Raw genomic sequence first — 21,947 nt, 5'->3', positions numbered from 1 at the left:
ATCTTAAGTTAGTAACAGAATAAAAATAATCATCTCCCATCTCTTCTCTCCATACCCTCATTTCCATCTCCTAGAAATAAACCCTCACTGAATCTTTTCTACACTATTAAAATTAATATGTTTTCAAAGAAGAACAATCAGCCCACGTGGCAAACGAGAAACAAACAGAGAGTGACTCATTGTGGTTTTGATTTCTAGGTTATGATCCAGAACTGCTGGAAATTATGTGGAACCCTGAAGAGTTGGGAAAAAATAGAAAGTACTACAGATGGCAGACATGGGTCAGTAAAAGACCAAATGCTTGACAGACAAAATGTAAAACTCTCCCACTAGTGTCATTTAAAGCATGTTTTACCATGTGAAAAAACTCAAAACTCTTGCTGTCTTGGCTTTATCCTAGTGTCACAAAAGTAGGTACTGAACCTCCTGTGCAAATTACAGAAAAATGGACCAAGTTCTTCCCCACCCTCTTAAAAATAAAATAATAAATTATGGAAGCAGCAGTTAAGTAAAAATGAGCAATATTTTTTCTTGTTCTTCCTCCACACGTGTCTTATTCATATGTAGATCCTGACTTAATAATAATAATAAAGTTGGAAGGGACCTTGGACGTGATCTAGTCAACTTATCCACTGTGAGCAGTTCTTACCTTCACCCCTGCTAACATCCCAGTTGTAGATACACTGAAATCGAGATAAGCTAGCATGTCAGGATTAGAAGGTTTGAAGATCTGAGGAGGCCGTTTCTTTGGCAAATCATCTATGAAGAAAAAGAGAGTCATGATTCTTGAGATACTGTGAAAGATGCAAAAGTTCACAACAGAACAAAGAGGAATAAACAACATACCTGTGTCTAATATAGGTGGCCATGTTCTGACATCGACTGCTGCTGCCGCTTCTCGAGACCGTAATAATTTACATATTAATTGTGTTGTCATTAAACAAGCAGAGCGACTCACCTGGGAATTTCAGAAAAGAAAGAGAAAGAAGAGATTTAAATCTCTACAAGTTTTGTTTGTTCAATCGTATCCCAATTTTGGAGACTGTCTAGACAGGTTCTTGCAGTTATCTTGGCAAAGTTTTTAGAAGTGATTTGCCATTGCCTCCTTCCTATGGCTGTGGCTGGATCAAAATCCTGCAGCTGGCTTTGTGTTTAAGGCGGGACTAGAACTCACCGTTTCCCAGTTTCTACTCAGATGCTTCAACCACTATATCCCACTGGCTGTTTGCTTCACATTAAAAGACAATATATTTCATTTTTATAAAGTATATCTTCAGTTTAAAAAAAACATCTCACTACTCCAAATGTTTTCAAGTTAGGACAATACAGGTTCCTCCTGCCCCTGCCAAAAAACCCATGATGATTGTAGATATAACAAATATATCCCCCAACCCTTAAAACAATTCCTCTCTGGGCTCAAAAGTTTTAATTCGCAACACTTGTTTCATCTTGCACCACATCTATTTCTTGTGGCCTCTGGAGGCTAAAAATGCAACTCCAGGCTGAAAAAGGCAATCTATGCACGTTCTAAGTTAATTATTACTAATGGCCCACTGACCTCCACAATCATCTTCACCGTGGGTAAGGTTGTTGCAATGTTTTGTGGATGGGGAGGCCGAACTGTTATTGGCACACAGCCAGCATATAAACATCCGTAAAATGCAGCAATCAGATCTATGCCTGGAGGGGACAAAAACAGGTATGATTATTAGTGTGAAAGAAAGCAAAATGAGAGTGATTTCTAAAAAAAATTCACCTTCCCTAAAACTACTGTTGTTCAGATGTGTTGGGAATATAACCACTAGAAATCCTACATTGAAATGGAGCTTCAGTCTTATACCCATTTTATCTAGGAGTAAGGATCACCAAAGGCACTGAGGCTGACATTTGAACAAACATGCATAAGATTGTGTTGTTAAAGGGAGAGGGAAAGAGAAAGAGAAAGACATGTACAGTTTACTTCTGTTGAACAGATTTCTCATAAAATTGTGAATTTTATTTAGCTGGTGGAGGTAGAATTTGCTTCTCCAGCTTACTCACTGAATAAACCTGTACATGAAATTCTATTTTACTCACGCTTATTAGATAAAGGGATTCTTTCATCATTGTTCCGTAGCAATTCTATTCTAGAAGTTGGAGTATTTAGCAACTACATATTCAACGCTGAGGTTCTAGGCCAATGTTTCTCAACTTTGGCAAAGATGCATGGACTTCAAATCCCAAAATTTCCCAGCCAGCATGGGGGAAGCATTGCTCAGAATGGAGAATTCTGAGAATTAAAGTCCATGTGCGCTAAGTTGCCAAGGTTGAGAAATACTGCTCTAGATGCACACTGAAACACTTTTGGTTAAAACCAATAAGGACAAGAGGAAATAATCATGTTAGATACCCCCAAATTCCATTGAAAGCTATAAGAAGTACTGGTCTAACAGCCCATACACTGAAAAAAAACAGTGATGAAAGAAATTCTGGAGAATAATCCTACAAATTCACTGTATATAGCAACCAGTAAGATGTTCACTTGAAGCAAAAATATTTGTAGTCTTACAACCAACCAACCAACATTATCTATGCATCAGTCACAGATTTTATATATAGAACAACATTGTTTGAGAATTGCAACTAAAGTCAGAAGTTGGAAGTCAGAAATCAATGCTTTTTCTTTTTTCCCTTGTATCTTATATTTTCTTTCCCCCTTTTTTCTCCTTCTCCTAATTTCCCATTTCTATTTCTCTTTGTATTTTATAGGTAGATAAAACAATAAAAGCAATGTATATACAAGTATTGCAACTAAAGTATGCTTGCACGATTTACCTGGTGGGTAGACTAAAGCAACATGATCACCATCTTGCAAATGACCCCTTTCCATCAACATTACTGCTATCTTTTCAGCTCGTTTATGTAGCTGGACACAGGTGAGAGAGTTTGCTATTGTCCCCTTCATTAAGAAAAAGAAATGTAGAGACAGAGAAGAAAAATTTAAATATGAAGCTTTTTATTCACTAACCGAGTTATTGACCTTAACCTCTGAACCAAATTAGTGATAGAAATGCCACACATTCATTTCATTTTAAGCTGGAAAAAAAACAAAGAAAGCAAAATCTATATCTTGATTAGGCCAGTTAAAAGGCAGACTTAAAAGCATTTCCCCTGATTAACTACAAAATGAACTATGATTTTTTTAGATTATTGTCACTGCTCAAGAATTATTTCAAAGTAACTCAAAATGAAATTTAGAAAGGATATAATGTCAGGAGCTGAGTGTTAGCTATTAGTAATCACTGTTTTCAAATGGTGAAGTGGTTTGAAGCAAGCCTTAACAAAACCCGAACAGCTTGATATTTTTCAAAAGTAAGAAATTATCGATGTCATAGAGAGAAATTGTATCAGATTGCCTCCCAAGCTATACCATTTATGGATACGGTTTCTACAAGTTCATATTCTAGACTATTATTTGTTAGTTTAATTCAATTTGATGCCACCTACTCCAGAGCAATTCTAGGCAGTTCATGGGACCCAAAGTACAATAAAAACAACATAATAAAAACAGGCATGGCACAAAAACCAGAACAGAACAAAATGGCAAATCCAGCAATAACTAAAGCATCCTATAACATCTAGTAGTTTGTGGGACATTCCAGCAACCCTATAGCAATAGTGTTTTATAGCACTCTCTGAGCGGTTACACTGTTTTGCTTATAGCCCCCAACACTCTGGGTCCTCATTTTACCAACCTCGGAAGGATGGAAGGCTGAGTCAACCTTGAGCCCTCCAGGATCGAACTCCAGGCTGTGGGCAGAGTCAGCTGCAATACTGCATTCTAACCACAGCACCACCAGGGCTTGTACCTATCCGAAAACCTAGGAGAACAACCAGGTCTTTATGGTTCTCTGAAAGGATTGGTTCATTGTAGGATATTACTTTTTTATTTCAAAGTTAGGTTTTATATTTAATAGTTCTGAGTTGCAAGTTGATTTATGATTATTTAATCTGCATGCTGCCCAATTCCCAGTGGCTCTGGGTGTTTTATAAATTTACAAATAAGAAACAAAGCCAAAAGATATCCTTACCCTACAGTTTAGTAGTGTATAAAGTACATGGTCAGGAGTTGTCTGTGCCCTCCACTGTAAGACTTCTGAGAGGAATAAGAACTGGTGGGGGAAACAAGATATGCATTAAGAAAAGGAGAAAAGTAAGAAACACAATTGCTTCTTTAAACATCTTTTAGGTCTAGAAAAAACTTTCTCTTCTCTGAACTGCAAACTCCTACCAGTTTGACAGATTCATAGATCTTATTACTATGAAGAAAAGAAATTTAAGGATGTTGAGAGTAAAAATCTGAAAATACAAATTAAAAATCAGTAACATACAATAAACTGAACTTTTTTTCAATTAATCAACACAGAATTCAATTAATTCATTCTTCTTCTAAACAAGACTGAAATTAACAGCCACTTAGTAGAACTGTATGTATGCACTGATGTGATCAGGAACAACATCCATTTAAAGGTAAAGATAAAGGTTTCCCTTATCCAGTCATGTCCGACTCTAGTCATGTGCTCATCTCCATTTCTTAGCCAAGGGAGCCAGTGTTGTCCGAAGACATTTCCAGGGTCATGTGGCCAGCATGAATATATACTGAGGAGCATGGAAGACTATTACCTTCCCACCAAACTGGTACCTATTAATCTACTGATATCTACATGCTTTCGAACTGCTAGGTTTGCAGGAGCTGGGGCAAGTAACAAGAGTTCCCCCTGTTGCATGGTTTTTGGGTCTCGAATCTGGGCAGTTAGCTTTCCAGCTGACAAACTCAGCATCTTTAAACCACTGAGCCATTGCACCCCTAATATCCATTTTCTATTAAATATTTATAACTGTCAGTTTTAAAAGACAACTATACATAATGTGTACTAAGTAGAAACATGTATACATATTCATCCAGAATTATATAAGACAAAAATAGCATATTTGCATCAGATCTGTAACTGTGATTTGACATAGGTTATATATGGTTTTGATGTTATATATTAGCAATAGAAAATACATCCCTTGATATAAATGTTTGGTCTGAATACTCTCATATTCTCAGTACTGAATGGAAGGAAAATTGAGGTAAGTATGCTCTTCTCTGCTTGTTATCCACTATACCTATGGAAGGTTTAGGGCTTTACCTTTCTAGCTTGATCATTATCTTCTATTTGTCCCAAATCTCTGCCGCTTGCCTGTGCAATCCTTTTTCCAGAGACCAGATTCCCCACCATCACAGAGGCAGGACCAATTTCTACAGTACATCAGGAAGATGGTGAAAGAAGAATTAAGAACTTCCTTTCCAGTGCAAAATTCATATTACTGTGCTTCCTCATCTAGAGTGAAACTATCTCAAACGAAATCCTAATGCTATACCTGCCATTTTGGCTGCAAGTAATAGGAGCTGCTCCCAGCAAAATGAAATTACTGGATTGCTTTTGCTGTCAAATTCCTGCAGCTCAGATCTTGAAGCTCTGATTTCCTAAAACTGCTTTTTTTTAAAAAAAAACTCACGAGAGGAAATGAGACAGTACATTACAGGGATGTGTGTACCAGATTACATTTGGTAATCTCATCTACATTTGAGGAGTAAGGGAGATTAGCTGAACCCAGACAATTTGAGATAACCAATAAAATAGGCTTTTGCAGATTTCCTCAGTAGAACTGTGTCAAAAGAATTCTCATCCCCATCCTAAGCTGTTTTGCAACTCAAAAAAACAAACAAACAAACTATAGCAGATTCATAGGAAAGGACCAACAGTCAGAATTGCTAAGAGTATTTTTCTTTGTAATAGAGCACATAATCTTGTCTATGACAGTGGTGCAACTTATAGGAACCATACTGAAAGATCTCTAGTTGTTTTTCAGGTACAATTTAGAATACTGATGTTATTACAGTTTAGGTCTTACTATCTGAGGAATTGCTTCTCTATTTACCAATCTGTGTGGATTTTAAAATCTGCAGGAGAGGCTCTTCTGAAGTTTTCCGTACTCTGGGCTTCCTTCTGCATCACACCCAAACTAGAGAATCCTGGTTTTTCAGATTGCAATAATGCCCTGCCTTTAAGAATGTCTTACTTTTGCCATACATTTCTTGGTAAAATTATTTGATTCTGTTTTAATTTCTATCTATTTGTTGTAAGCTGCCTGAGGGTCCTTCTCAAACAGAAGGATGGTATATAATTAAATGAATAACACAAATACATTCCAATCACTGAGTCAAAAACTAACCAAGACACAGAACATCCAATCAAACCGGTCTTGAATTAGGAGAAAAACTAGCTACTCTTATTTTTATGAAATTTATATATGGGACGTCTCACTATCAAGTGACTTATCAGGGTATTTCAACCCAAGACGCAAACATTAGACTTACCTGGTTGTTTCTGTCTTGGTTTAGGCAGGTTTGTTACACAGGTGTGTGGACACATCAGTACATTACAGGGATGCAATGCTCCTTCAAGGAAGAGCTGTTTTGTTTCTGATAAGTGGATTCCACCCAGAGGAGTCTTTGGGAGTGTGTTTGCTGGTACCAAGGCTAGGCAGTAAACTCCTACTTGATGAATACTGTCTATAGCCTAGAAATATATATATATAAAAAGAAGGAAATTACTATAAGGGTGAGAAAAGGATTGAATTGGTCTGCTCACAAGCATGCAGATATCTGATGAGCCCTAAAGCTACAGAAAAGAATCTTGAACTCCCTACTAGATATGGGCTATGTTTGCACAATTATGTATCTACAATTTACTTAGCCATAATTTGTGATTGCTTCAACTTCACACAACAGAAAAACTAATCCCCCAGGCTGTGTTCACATGCCCAATGTTTCTACAAGTTAGAAGGCTAAGTTGTAGTTAAGTATAGTATGTGAACTATAATATCACCTAATTGAAATGTAAAGGTAGAAATAGAAAGTTAAATCAGTAAAAGTGACTTTAAATCATCAAGAAGTTATATAATTCTTGACCGACTTAGGTTTGTTTTCACAAAAAGAAAATGCATTAAAACTAAAAACCAGACAAGAGCCAGTTTGCCTTAGCAGTTAGGACACCAGGCTAGAAAGCAAGACATCATGAATTCAACTCCCACCTTAGTCATGAAAGATGGCTGGATGACTTTGGGCCAATCATTCTCTCTCAGCCCAACCCACCTCACAGGGTTGTTGTTGTGGAGAAAATAGAAGAAGGAAGGTGTGTTGGATATGTTTGCTGCTTTGAGTTTTGTAAAATGATAGACAGGATACAAATTTAAAACCCCATATTTTCCTTGTTTGCTATGTAGATTTGCTGTACATTACAAATCAAGACTAATTTTATCTATGACTATAAGGATTCAAAAGAAGAAAGCATTAGAAATTGTTCATAAATCTTATTTTGGGTGTCTAAGGAAGCAAAAGAAAGAACAACATTATGTTCCTTTCTTACCCAGACCTATTTGATTTTAATATATGCTAAATTCACACTGGTGAAACTGTATCCTGGTTAAGATTATTATCAATCAGAGGTCTCAAAAATATTGGTCCTCACTGGTACCCTAGAAAAATAGGCTACATAAAACAGGAGTGGACAATTTGCAGCCTTCACAAGGCTTTTCACAATGAAAAATTCTCTGTATAAAAGGCTAGTTTTTGTATCACTACCAAAAGCTGTTCATTTCTCCTCTCTCTCCTCTCTTGCTGGACCAGCAAGAAGAAATAATGGAGGAAGGAAAGAATGGAGGCTGTTATCCACTGTGGTTCTTTATGCTTTGGCTTCACCCACCAGGTTTCTCTCAACACAGCACAACTGAGAAAACACGACCATTGAGAGAAAACAGAGATTCTTTTTCCCCTCTCTAAAACATTGCCAGAACAAGAGGAGGGGCCAGAGATTGCTTCACACTAACAGTTATTTAAAGAAATATAAACTGGACAGTGAAAAAGTCAGGCACTTCACCCCAAAGCTGATGAAGGGCATCAGGTTCTAACCCTTGAGGGCCATTAAGAAGGGAACGCAAAATGCTGAACTGTATTCCCCTAGTCCCATCTACTCAAATTGCTAATGGGGATGAAAGGGACTGGGGTTTATGAACAAAAATAAATATTATAAAAGGTAAGGTAAAGGCAAAGGTTTTCCCTGTCCACTCATGTATGACTCTAGGGGGTAATCCTCATCTCCATTTCCTAGGTGAATGAGCCAGTAGACATGTGGCCAACATAGCTATATACCAAAGACGCACAGAACACTATTACTTTCCCACCAAAGTGGTACCTATTAATCTATTTGCATTTGCATACCTTCAAACTGCTATGTTGGCAGGAGGTGGAGCAAGTAATGGGAGCTCATCCCATCAGGCAATACTCGGGTCTCAAACCAAGCCTGTCATTTTTTTCCAGCTGACAAGCTCATTATCTTTAACTGCTGTGCCAGGGAAAGGGAATTGTTCTCATTTCTTTCCTGCTTAACAAAATTTGTCTTTTCTCCTCTCCTGATGTTCTTGCTTGAACTGCCTTTCAGAACATGGTTAAATCTTTTACATCCCTATTTGCATCCTTCTTTGAGCAGCCTTGGTAGAATCCTGTATTATTATTACATGCCAATGTAGCATGTAGCCAAAATATTGTAAACTGCCTCATTCTTTCCTGGTTTCCCCATCTTTAGGTTTCTCCTGCTGATGTTAACTTGCAAGATCCTCACACTGATACCTTCGCAGACAGTGCAATCTACAAAGGAATTTGGAGTGCTGAGTTGTTCCACTGTACTGTATTTATAAGACCTTGCTTGAATGCTCTAATTTTTTTTGTTCCTTGTGTTTCCTCTGGCATTTAAATGAATGTAAAAGAAAATATTCCTCCAAAGAGGAAGAGATAAATTATGGACAATGGAAGCTCATGTACAACTATAGATGTCTTGCCTTTGTTCTGCAGAACAATGAACATCCAGCAACCTCTTCTTCATAAATGGATATCATCCTTTCAATCACAAGCAGAGCTCAAGAGAGCCCAACACACTAACTATAAAGCTGCAGACTGGGAAGAATGGAATACTCATAAGGCAATGGCATTACAGAATCAATAAACAGCCAATAAGTAAGAACTTGGGGATGAGTTGTCTGTTATATAGTTCCTTCCCTTTATTATAAAATCTGTTTTCCCCACTGTTCTTCTTAATAGGGTTTGTATACCAACATTGCTATAGCTGTTATCAAAGACACAGCAATCATCTGTTAAGCAAGCATAGGAAAGGGGGAAAAAGTGGATTTTCATAGTTTAATTCAAAATTAGAAGAAAGATTCCAGAAGAGATTAACCAAGATCATCTGCACAGGAATATGAATTCCTCTTTCACCTAGATATGTTTTGCTTCTGTTGGGAAATGCAATGAATGCTTATGTTTTTATGTAACAGGAAGCTACCTTGGCACATCGTGTCTTTCCATTTGATCCTGTTGATTATAGGTTTAGCAACTGTACCTGCAGGACTCTGCTCATCCACTGAAAGCTGTCTTCTTCTGTAGAATCCGGCCTCTGCTCAGCCACAATTACTATTCGTTCGTCATGAAGGACACTCACTGAAAACACTGCTATCCTGTGGGATGTGCAAACCAAGACATTTGTAATTGGATAAAAAGACTAAGAGCAGAGCAACTCCCTTTTCATGATTTTGTATGACTCAGTTCTCATTAGTTATGCAACAGAGACGATTAGAGCCCAAGTTCTTTATTTTCTCTAGAAGACATCTGCACTGAACACCTACAGAAGTTTAAAATAGAGCGCTTAACTAGAACAGCTATTATAAAAGCAAGCTCATGTTGGCTCTCCATAGAGTAATGCACCATCATTGCAAACAATACTTTACTTTATGTATGTTCAGAACATTTACTAACAGAGGCAAAGAAAACAAGCATAACAAAGTCATTCCTGCCCCATGTTTTTATTTAGAGAAATGGAAATATGCGAAGTTGTTTCCATTTGTAGCATTCCTGCTAAGAGTTTCCTAAAGAGGTTTGCCGGATATCCATTTTGATGACAGATTAAAGTCTCTTTCCCAGATGTTTATATTTGTTCTATTTCCAATTGATTTTCATCTGTTTTTTCCCCCTCTAAATAGTTTACAATGGGTTGTTTCATTTACATTGTCTTTAAGCAGCCCTGAATGTTATTTTAGACAACTTATATGGCTGTCCATGCTGCAACTTTAGCCACACTGGGAAGCAAACAATGTTAAAAATACAAACAATAAGCAGAAAATGCAATAATAGCTGCTGAAGGCAACAGTCACAAAAATAATGCGCCCATCTTATGGGCCTTAGGCATTAACTGTAACTTACTGCTAGGGTGCCATATTGTGAGAGGACAGGCTGCCTAGCAAATGGCCCACACCTGTGTGCTGTTATCCTGCCCCTTTAAGCCTTCTCCCAGCCAGCACTGCGGCACTGGGTATAAAAGCTGTGCTGAGAGAGAGCTGGTTTTATTGTTGTTTGCCTGTGGGAGAGGTGGATGGAATTTCATGGGGGGGGGGGGGAAGTAACGCAGCCTGAAGTAGCCTAAAGAAGCTAGAAAGAGATAACATTTTCCAGTAGTAGAACTTACAAGTAATAGTTGAAGGCAAGTAATACAAAATGTAATAGCAGTGGGGAAGAATGTGAGAAGTGGTGGGCAGTGAATGCCTATGTGTGTATTACCTAGAGACTTATGTTATTGTGTTAACCCTTCTGTATTTTGGAGCCCTCTGGCTATAATTCATGACAAAGTGGTGGCAAAGGTGGGGTATTCAATAAGGGGAAAACCATACAAGTGGAGGAAGCTTCAACTTCAGGAGTTCATTAAACATTTTATGGAAAGAAAACAAGCTTTGACTTGAAAGGGAGTTGCAAAAGGGGAGAAGTTGGGCTATGTCAGAGCTCAGATGCCGCAGGAGTTAAACAGCTTCTGCCTGCAGAAATCAGACTTCTTACAAGTGCCTACAAGAAACAAACATGGAAAAGGGAAAGATACCCCTTTACAAGAGATTACTACTTTGGTAGAGAGGTCAGTGAAAATTAAAACAAAAAGCAGACCAGCCAGAAACAGGTCTACTTGAGCTAATATCAGAGATGTTAAAGCAACAGCAAGAGGAAAGGCTTTAATTAAAGGAGGAACGGTTTTGGAAGAAACCAGGAAGGAAAGAATGGGAAAAGAGTGAAAGAAAGGCAAGAAAAGAAGAGCTTTAGGGGGGTGATAGAACTGCCATCCAGATTTATTAGACACCACTAACCACTGTATCATCACGGCTCCTTTATGAAAGGCTGACCAAAGCCAGAGGAGAAACCACTTGGGATAGATGCTCCCAAGTGGGAAATTCACTTACAATTCAAAGGAAAGACGAGAGATAAAGAAGAAAAGGGATCTTTTGCAAAAAGGCAATCAGCTGTGTTGCTGTTGGCCTGCCACTTTAACCTATTACACTTTAAAGAACCCATTGCTTCTGGGTTCAAGTGAGTAGCTGGTGACACTACTGTTGACCAGGTGACACCCAGTTGGGGGCTCCTTTCATGTTCCTGGCTGGAGCGAAGGAAAGGAGCTCACCCTGCAATCACTGGCTTGCTAACCTCCATCCTAACCATGTAAGCCGCTGTGCTCCTTTAAAGAACCCATGAAAAACATATTTCAAAAAATCTGAAATGCATACAATTTATTTTCGCTATGATAAATAACAAACTTAAAAATCAGTACAATGGCTTACTCTACCTTGGATATATTTTTTCCCCCTGAACATGACATTAAATAAAGGCCTTTTAGTACAAATTAATGCATGCTGGCTAACCTACTGGGAAGGCTCTCACCTTATCTAAGGTTTCTCTGAGCAAGGGGAAGCATTCTTTCAATATCCTGCTTAAAACAAAAGAATCCTGATGGGAAGAAGTAGAAAGCCTACCTTCCCCTGTAGACAAACTTCATGGGTTCCACTGCCAATGCAGTAGCTACAATGTCATCTGCATTGTGTCTCCTCCCGCTGACGACCATCAGACCATCCATTTTACCAACCACAAAAACAAGTCCTCCAGGGCCAATAAACCCAAGAAGTCCAGTTCTTATAAAAGGATATTCGCTTATGGGGGCACCTGAAGTAGTCATAGGGAACACCTATGAGAAAGATAGGAGAAGCGAGGGTGGGAAGGTTCAGCTGATTTAGATCCTTCTAGAAACAGATAGTAAAATTACTACACATGAAACATAAGCCTCTTCTATTTCGCTGTGGGAGCACTAGTGCTATTTTTGTACACCCATTGTATTGCACTAAGCAAAGGGTTGCTTCAGCATGTGTTGACATTTATTTCATTTATTTCAATTTATATACCGCCCTTTTTCCGAAGGACTCAGGGCGGTTTACAGGGCAAAATTAAAACAATACAATATAAAAATTAAAATAAAATTAAATCAATAGCCCCCAAATTTAAAATTAGAATTTAAAAACCTTAAAACCCCTCAGTCCAGGCCAGCTAACTCAAAAAGCCAGGTTTTTAGGTCCCAGCGAAACGAACGAAGGTCGGGGGTGATCCGGAGTTCCACCGGCAATTGATTCCATAGGGCAAGGGTGCCCACAGAGAAAGCCCTCCCCCTGGGGATCACCCGCCGGCATTCCCTGACCGGCGGGACCATGAGGAGGCCCTCCCTGTGGGAGCACACAGGACGATGGGAAGTTGATGCTGGCAGCAGGTGCTCCCTGAGATAATCCGGACCCATGCCATTTAGGGCTTTATGGGTCATCACCAGCACCTTGAATCTCACACGGAGGGCAACCGGAAGCCAATGCAGCTCGCGGAGAAGAGGTGTTACACGGGAGTATCGGGAGACTCCCATCACAACTCGCACGGCTGCATTCTGCACCAGCTGAAGCCTCCGTGTGGTCCTCAAGGGCAGCCCCATGTAGAGAGCATTGCAGTAGTCTATCCGGGAGGTCACGAGCGCATGAGTGACTGTGCGTAGGGCATCTCGGTCCAGATAGGGCCGCAACTGGCGCACCAGGAGAACCTGGGCAAAAGCCCCCCTGGCCACGGCTCCTATATGATCTTCCAAACTGAGCATAACATAATAGGTATGACATAACACAATATGTCCTGGACAACAATTTATAAATAACAATGCATGGGTTTATACCACACACTAAAGCATAATCAAACCATAAAAATGCTCAATGAGATTTGAAAACCCAGCCATGCACTACTATGTCCCTAAAATTATATAATTTAAATACTGCAGTGCTGTGCTTCTATCAGTTTTTATTGGTACAAAATAACATTTGCGTGAAATCCCAAATTTCAGCCTGATATTTTGAGTGGTACTGCCATGCCTAATCCAGAAAGGGGGGATAAAATATGAGTAGAGACAGCAACAGCCAAAATGAAAATGTTCAATAAATTTTTTAGAAGCAATGGAAAAGTGTAGAATGCAAGAATTTGGAAAGGGGCTAAGAAAATATAGACCCTGACTCAAATCTATTTGCTGTGTGTGCATTGTATAATTTGAATTCATACATGCAAAGTTGGTTTATAATTTCCTTTGCTTCCTACTCTTTTTTCAATTTCATTTATTTATTTCATTTTATTTATTTTATTTAGATTTATATACCGCCCTTTCCCGAAGGACTCAGGGCGGTTTACAGGGCATTTAAAAAACAGTCAATACAGAGAGCTCAAAGAGCCAGGTCTTCAGGTCCCGGCAGAAAGAACGGAGGGTGGGGGCAGTCCTAAGCTCCGCAGGCAGCTGGTTTACAGGGCAGGCGCACCCACTGAGAAGGCCCTACCCCTGGGTGTTACCCGCCGGCAATCTTTAACCGGCGGCACCCTGAGGAGACCCTCCCTGTGGGAGCGCACTGGACGAAGGGAACTTGATGCTGGCAGCAGGTGTTCCCTCAAATATCCCGGGCCCTCACCATTTAGGGCTTTATAGGTCATCACCATTATAATATATGGGTGAATATACAAATACAATTTACACAAGTAAGTAAAACATTATTTTGAGGAAACCTTCAACTGGAAATCTTCTACCGGTCAGAATCAAAGAGAATTCTCCTATTGTATTCTAGAGCCTTCTAGAGCTGCAGAATGCCAACCCCCACATACCAAGTAACGGAGGAATTCTAGAGCAGAAGTCTAGATTGGGAATGACTGGATCCAACTTAATAGAAATGCACCTTCACCAATCGATCGTTGCTATGAATGTGAATCCAAAAGTCTTTTTTTAATGAAGTTAACATTTATGTCCACCTCCAGCTTACCTCAAATGTATTTTTGGTCATTCCAGAGAGTCCATAGTAAGATGTACCTGTTGCAATAGCACATACACAGAGTTCACCAACTTCATCTGTTCGGCAGAGTTGAGGAACTCCATCTGGTTTTACGGCACACATTATGGCTATTGGGGAAAAAAGAATAGCATTTTTCCTATTGTTGCATAATAGACATAGACAATGCGACCAATTCAAAGGGTTGTTATTGTGGACAAAATAGGAGGGGTCAAGCAGTAGGTGTTGTATGCTGCCTTGACTGCCAAAAGAAAGGCAGGATAAATCTAACAATGCTGAATTCAATATATGACAGCGTATGTTGATTTAACAGTGTCTTGTGGGTTGTTTTGTTTTTAAACCATCAATCATTCAAATGATCTAGATTCATAGGCACAAAGCACTAGAAACCTGGATAATTGATTGGGTATTTTTATCTCTTCAGTGACTGGGAGGAAAACTTTTATTTCATAAAAAATGGGCTTCTTGATCCCCCTCCCCCTTTTTTTCCTTAAACCTTTTTTCTCTCTCTCTGTGGGAAATGCTTGGAAAACTTTTCCCTCAGGCCAGTCTGAGGGAAGGAAAAGGAAACACTTCACTTCTCCCAGTTTCTCAGCTGCTGCCTCTGTTCTCCTATTTGTTGACTTGACTTCGCATACTTCGAAACTGCTGGGTTGGCAGGAACTGGGGCAAGAATGGGAGCTCACCCCATCACGTGGTACTTGAGTCTGACAAGCCCAGCATCTTAATTGCTAGGTCACTCCGCCCTATTAAAAACATCCAAATTAAATATATATAGGAGCAAGGTACTTAGCTCGTTAGTAATACAGCCAGGAAATGGGGTCCTTGGCATATTCAGCACTTTAGGCTCAGGAACATAGCCAGGTTTTTAGGGTCTTATGAAAGGCTAACAAGGTTGGGCCATTCTAATCTCCAAAGGGAGGATGTTTCATACAACAGGAGTAGCTGCAGAAAAAGCTTTTCTTCTGGTCCCTACCAGCTGACATTCTTTGATGGAAACTGCATCATACCCATTCTATTTGAAACAGCTGGATGGATAGAATCTCTTTTAAAAAGCCATGTTGGGCTTTATAGTACCTTGAATTGCCCCTGGAAACATGGATAACCAGTGCAGCTCAAGCAGGAGTGGGGTTATGTGTGCCATTATATCTGGCACCATTTACTATCTATGCTACTGCATTCTACTACAGACTGAAATTTCCTAATAGTCTACAAGGCAGCATATTATAGCAGTTTAACCTGGAGATTACAAGGGCATGAATTACTGTGACCAGGGCCTCCTAGTCCAGGTAGGGGTGCAACTGGAAGATCACCCGGAGGTGTGCCACGGCTGCCACCAGCTCTTTAAGCAGGAACTGAAAGTCCAGGAAGACCCCCAGACTGTGCACAGAGTCTTGCAAAGGCATTCAGAACCAGAGATGGAAGAACCTTGTCTTCAGGGTTCTTCACAGCCACTCTGTCTTGCTAGGATTGAGTCAGAGACCGTTTCTCCCCATCCAGTCCCCAACAGCCCTCAGATACTGAGTTAGGACATCCATGGCACCCTGAAGAGATCTGGGATAGAGAATCATCAGTAAGCAGATGACTTTATATATCACCCCAAACTCAATGGACCACCTCACCTAGTAGCCTCATGTAAATGTTAAAAGGGAGAGAGAGAGAGAGAGAGGGAGAGAGAGAAAAAACAGAGCCTTGAGGGCACTCCACATAATATGGGTCATGAGTTAGATCTCTCTCTCGAGATTGGCTGGAACTGGCCTTGGAGTAAGGAGGAGAACCAGCATAATACAGTGCTGCCCACCCCCAGTTCCTGAAGCGGACCCAGAAGGATACCATGATTGATGGTATTAATGCCACTGAGAGGTCAAGAAGAACCAGGATTGGTGCATTACCTCCATCCCGCCAGAGATGTTGCAGAAATACGTTGCAGAGAAGATACAGAAGATAAAAAAGTTAATTCCCCCAGGAAAATTAATATTAAGGAATTAAATAAAATGATGAATGCAGTTCATGTCTGACAGCTAAACCTGTAAGAATAAGTAATTCTGGGGAAGAATAAACACATTCTTTAACCTTTCTTAAGAAGAGATGGCATAATCAAGAAAGAAATCTTACAGAATCACCCTTAATTCCAAACTCCTGGTTATTCTTCCACCCTGTTAAATATACCTTGTAATACTTCTCTTTCCAATCTTGGGCATAAAAAAAGAAAGTGACCATATATGACTCCTGATGGATTGCTAACTACAGTTAACCCCAAACAACACAAGTTTAGACATGGGAAAGCCGCCAACATGACAGAGCTGGAAGGGAAACAGAACAGAATGCTTTTGTAACTGGCTTTTTTCCAATGGGAATGAGGCATAGAATCTCAATCCTACAAAATTATGTAATGAATCTATATGTGATTTATGATAGTTATTTGCTGCAAAGAAAAAATCATACCTAGGGTAAAGCTTTAAAATGCACCTAGGAGGCAATTACATTTATGTACATCTTTAATGGAGGAAGAGTAATTTTAATTGACAAGGGTGGGATAAGCTAAACCGTGAAATGTATTGAAAAATGAATGCTAGCTTTGAGGAAATAATGCCTCTACGAATACAACTAACTATCTTTAAGGCAGTGCAACCTTGGCAAATTTAAGATGTTTGGATTTTAACTTTCGGAATTCCCCCATCCAGCATGCATTAAGAGAAAAACAATGCAGATATTATACATTTTTCTGAGTAAGCTACAGAAGCTTTACCTCCAGGCATCACCAAACCAACATCTTGCACTGTCAGAACAGAAAGTTTTTCTTCAGAATCCACTCTGATTACTCCGTAAGTAAGCCCGTGCATGGATAATACTCCCCTTCCAGGTGGCTGGTTGCTGTCATCTGTTGGCCTGGAAATGTATAGAAAATGTCAGTGATACCAGAATAGGAAGCAACTCTCATTTCACATATATTGTGCTTGAGAATAATGTCAAGCTTGAATGGCTTCTATAGAAATCATTGTCTTCGTTCACTTCATCACATCTTACAGGAAGGGCATGTCTGGCTCCCTTCCATTAAATAACATTTTGTTGGATCCCAGAATTGTGCCTTTTGTATAGCACATGTCCCACATTCAGATAGCCCCAATACTGTGAGCCTTTTGTTGTAAGATTTGGCATTCCCCCATGCCCTTGACCTCTGTGAGTTCTGATGGTTGATTAATTTTGTTTTTATGAGTTGCATTTGTGGCTTCAGGCATCATGGTGGTTGTTGACTTGTTATTAACCTCTATATACTGTCCAAAGTTATTTTTGGTATGGGCCATATAAATTGCTTAAGTAATAAAGCTGATGTGTCTGATGCCTCTACACAGAAATAGCCCTTCTCAAATATTTTGTAATGCATTTTTGTCATGTCCTACCATGACCCATAAGCTGGAGAGAAGCTAGGCATATGCAATCCAGCTTTAGATTTTACATATTGATGCACTCTATTTGGAAAAAAAAGGGACGCGGTGGCTCAGTGGGTTAGGACGCTGAGCTTGTCGATCAGAAGGTCGGCAATTTGGCGGGTCGAATCCTGAGTGCCGTGAAACAGTGAGCGCCTGTTATTCGTCCCAACTTCTGCCAACCTAGCAGTTCGAAAGCACGTAAAAAAGTAGAAAAATAGGGACCACTATGGTGGGAAGGTAACAGTGTTCCGTGTGCCTTTGGTGTCTAGTCATGCCGGCCATATGACCACGGAGACATCCTCAGACAAATGCTGGCTCTTCGGCTTTGAAACAGAGATGAGCACCAGCCCCTAGAGTCGGAAACGACTAGCACACATGTGCGGGGGAACCTTTACCTTTACCTTTATTTGAAAAAAAGCTAGCAGGTATAAGGTAGTAAGAAGTTGAACAATAAAAGTGGGTGCTTAGATACATACAATCCCCTTTTGAAAAGCCTTGATAGAGGCCTCCAAAGTTGCTATTAGATTAGAATTTGAGAAGTGCTCCTAATTAAAAGTTGAATAAGAGAATATTGTAGGGAATAGACATTGTTTAGTTAAGTATTAAATATGCTCTTGTTCACTATTGTTGTATTACCCTTAACATACCACTTAAATCCTATATTGCTGGCTTTTGAAGGAGATGTTGGCTGTGCAAACAGGCTTTGAGCCAGGGTTTTAATCTGTTCTTTGAATCACTCATTTCCGATCACAGCCCAGTCCTGAAATGATTTCTTCTATTTACTTGTGTAAAACTCAAGTTCAAAAACACAAAGAAAAGAAATTTTGGGTTTTATATAATGATTCCTCCACAGAAACACTGATGTTAGTATGTCTTTGGAAAGTTGTCATAAGAAAATTTGGCTGTATGGTTAATCTTAAATTACAACAGTGGTTCGCAGTGATACTTGAAAAACTTGATAAACTGAAAAAATTAATTAGAGAATGATAGGCTCCATAAATTTTGATTAAAAGGTTCTAAAAAGCCTTTCACTGTTCCTCCAATATGATCCCAGTAAAAGGATCAGATATGCTAGCTATGGATTGAATTGAATGTACATTAGGGAGTAACAAATGAGAGGCAGGTAACTGGGTGACAATGATTAATGGCATTCCTATTATTCATCACAGTATTGATCAACCTTTAACCCTCCACAGGTATTTTGCTGCTTGTAAGATGATCGTGGAATGAGAACATCCCACCATGTTAGGGATGGAAGAGATTTACTGTACTCCAGTAACCTCTATGCCTAACAGTAATATAAGCAATGTACTAGGCATAAATGTAACCTTATCAAAGGAAGTAAATTTATGTTTAGCTTCCCCATGGGATACAGATGTTGGACTCATTACAGTAATATATTTTCTGTAGGAGTTGCCAAAGGTATTGCTATAAAAATATACTGAATGATGGAAAAGTCTAAGAACAGTGTTTCTCAAACTGGTTGTGGAATTCTGGAGGTTGAAGCCCACACTTATTCAAGTTGAGAAACTCTGCTCTGGATTGCCATTTAATATAGTTCCTTAAATACTTCAAAAAGACAAGCAGAATATTATTGGATAGTTAACTAACTGAAAGTTTAAAACAAATATAAAAAGAGTCTAGATTCATAATTCAGTGGGCTATGGCCTACAAACATCTTCAAGTTCAATTTCAGTCAGGGAGAAAAGTTCTGACCAAGGACTTCAATTTAAGCAGTTATCTTTATTACAGTAATTAGTACAACATCTGGAAAAGGTTTCATATCACATCCTTAGTAGTTGGTCATTGCATACTGAAGTTACCTTGAATTGAATGACATGTATCAACAGCAAATAATCTAGAAATGGAGAATGTAATCTTGAATGTTATCTGTTCTTTCTCCAAGGGCTTGCATTTTTTATCTGTTTTTGCTTACAACACCTTTATGAGGTAGTTAAACTTAGAGATAGTTCAACTTGCCTACATTCATACAACGGACAAATGTCTGAATTTGTTTCCCAAGGTTGCAGTTTTGGCACTAAATCACACTGTTCTATTCTTTTGACTATGTCTTTTGACAAAGGGAATATCACTATAGCATAACTTTATGCCTTTTCAGGTAGCTTTTATATATGAGACTTGTAGGTATTTTTCCATTGCTATTTATTAATATTATTATTGAAAACTTAATTACAATTAAAGAGCCAAAAATTGGGAGAATGGTCTCAATTATCTTAAGGGCTGGATACCATTAAGTGCAACAAAAATCTGTCCATGATCTTTTCAAACAAATCCAAGGATATTACACTGATACAATCTTGAAATAATGATTTCAACACTTTTAAAATGGAACACTTTAAATGTTATAGCCGGCATACAGAAAATTGACACAATAATCTAAACACAGTTGGTCAACTTTTTTTGCGAGGATTTCATTCCAAACACAGATAACAAAATCACGTATAACAAGACTTAAAAAGTTTTCCCTGTCCAGTTGTGTCTGACTCTAGAGGGTGGTGGTCATCTCTTTCCTAGCTGAGACAGCCAAAGACTCTTCTGTGGTCATGTGGCTGACATGAGACTATGCCGAGGTGCGTAGAATGCTATTATCTTTCCAAGTGCTATTATCTTTCAGCTTTCACGTTCTCGAACAATCATGTTGTAAGATCTGGAGCAAGAAAGAGAGCTCACCTTATATGGTGGTACTTGGGTCTCAAACTGCCAACCTCTCGGTTGACAAAGTCCAGTGTCTAGAAAAATGTTTTATGCAGGTGTAAAATGCCTATCTGCCATATAAAGTACACAAATGCTCCAAAAGTCCTTGAATCCCCAAACAACAGATATGTGAAATCTTTCACTTTACAGGCAATCCTGCTTAATGACCATTAGTTCTAGGGCCATTCAAAGTTACAATAGTCTGAACAAATGTTTCCACTGACGAATAGGATTACAAATAAAGAGTGTGTGGGGGGGTTATTTGTAAAAGAAAATGCAGGGACAATGCAAAGTTTCTGATCTCAAGATTAATGACCAATCTATTAAACATACATAATAATCCTTCCTCCTCCTATAGTTATTCCGAGATTGTTTGTTGCCTTCAGGATTTCACATTTATATTTGACTCTACAATACCTTCTAATAGCCACTGTGAGAGCCTCTGGTGAACTAGCACAAGGACAGATGACTTCTTGTCTTAAGCCTTTACTTTGGAATACATTAAGAAATGCATCGCATGAAGAAATAGACCCTAGAGTTAAAAAGTACACAAACAATAATATCATTCTATGTACAATAATCAATAGTTCCTCACAACAAAACAAATTCTAAATGGGAGGTTTCCAAAATAGAAATCTAGATGCCAACCAACCAATAAATTCACTGAGTGATTGTAAATAATTGACCTGTGGGTTGAAATATATAGCTGTGCCTAAAGAGAGTCTCTAATATACCAACTCTCATTTAAACCTTTTTTGTCCAGAAGAGAAGATTGAAACGAACTGAGCATACTTCTGCCCCCAAATGCAACTATAATAGTTCTTATGGTTAACTGAGTGTCTAATGTATAATCAAGTTCTTTATACAATGGAATGAAACTACATGCAGAAGCAAATATTACTCTGGAAATTACATTTCTATTGCAGGATATTCCATTTCATACAGAGCTTCAAGAATGGCTTCAAAAAAAAGTATTGGTATCCCGTCTGCTTCTAATAATTCAATTTCAATTTTTATTTTGTATCATTTTGTAAGGTCAAACATGTCACAGTACAAAATATACATATGATGTGCAACTACTTTCAAAAACTTTTGAAATCCTGGTTAATTTCAATTTTTATTTTGTATTTCAATTTTTATTTTGTATCATTTTGTAAGGTCAAACATGTCACAGTACAAAATATACATATGATGTGCAACTACTTTCAAAAACTTTTGAAATCCTGGTTACCATATCTTTCCTGTACAATATACTGACTTTAAGTTTTGCAGCCATAGATAAATCCCTAAAACCCACAATTTTTTATATGAAGTCATCAACATTATCAATTATCAGTAGAGGATCTGCCCAGAATTTTCTGTTGAAAATTCTAAGAGCAGCAGGAAAAAGGTCTTCTTAGCGTTGAAACTAAGATGTTTTGAACTATCTCCCTTGTTTCTTTATTACTTTTTGGCACCAAGTAAAAAAAATTTTTTCAGAGACCACTGGAGATTTAATCAATTTCA

The 21,947-nt window shown here is 38.7% G+C and overlaps 1 protein-coding gene across 2 annotated transcripts in view; it reads right to left on the bottom strand.

The window, feature by feature from the left end:
• Positions 1-21,947, bottom strand: part of LOC308677055 (disco-interacting protein 2 homolog C) — a 120,293-nt gene that overhangs the window by 24,619 nt on the left and 73,727 nt on the right. For both annotated transcript variants that reach the window (XM_081343215.1, XM_081343216.1), the window contains exons 17-28: positions 20,859-20,973; positions 17,045-17,184; positions 14,269-14,405; positions 11,926-12,134; positions 9,483-9,597; positions 6,407-6,608; positions 5,175-5,284; positions 4,071-4,151; positions 2,815-2,938; positions 1,559-1,680; positions 847-958; positions 650-759 (exon numbers count right to left, since the gene is read on the bottom strand). In XM_081343215.1, the coding sequence (XP_081199341.1) occupies positions 650-759; positions 847-958; positions 1,559-1,680; positions 2,815-2,938; positions 4,071-4,151; positions 5,175-5,284; positions 6,407-6,608; positions 9,483-9,597; positions 11,926-12,134; positions 14,269-14,405; positions 17,045-17,184; positions 20,859-20,973 (1,577 nt within the window). The remainder of the gene's footprint in view (positions 1-649; positions 760-846; positions 959-1,558; positions 1,681-2,814; positions 2,939-4,070; positions 4,152-5,174; positions 5,285-6,406; positions 6,609-9,482; positions 9,598-11,925; positions 12,135-14,268; positions 14,406-17,044; positions 17,185-20,858; positions 20,974-21,947) is intronic.

This window comes from Vipera berus (assembly GCF_964194415.1).
Source record: "Vipera berus genome assembly, chromosome: Z".
Taxonomy (NCBI): domain Eukaryota; kingdom Metazoa; phylum Chordata; class Lepidosauria; order Squamata; family Viperidae; genus Vipera; species Vipera berus.
This window is presented reverse-complemented; position numbering and strand designations above follow the sequence as displayed.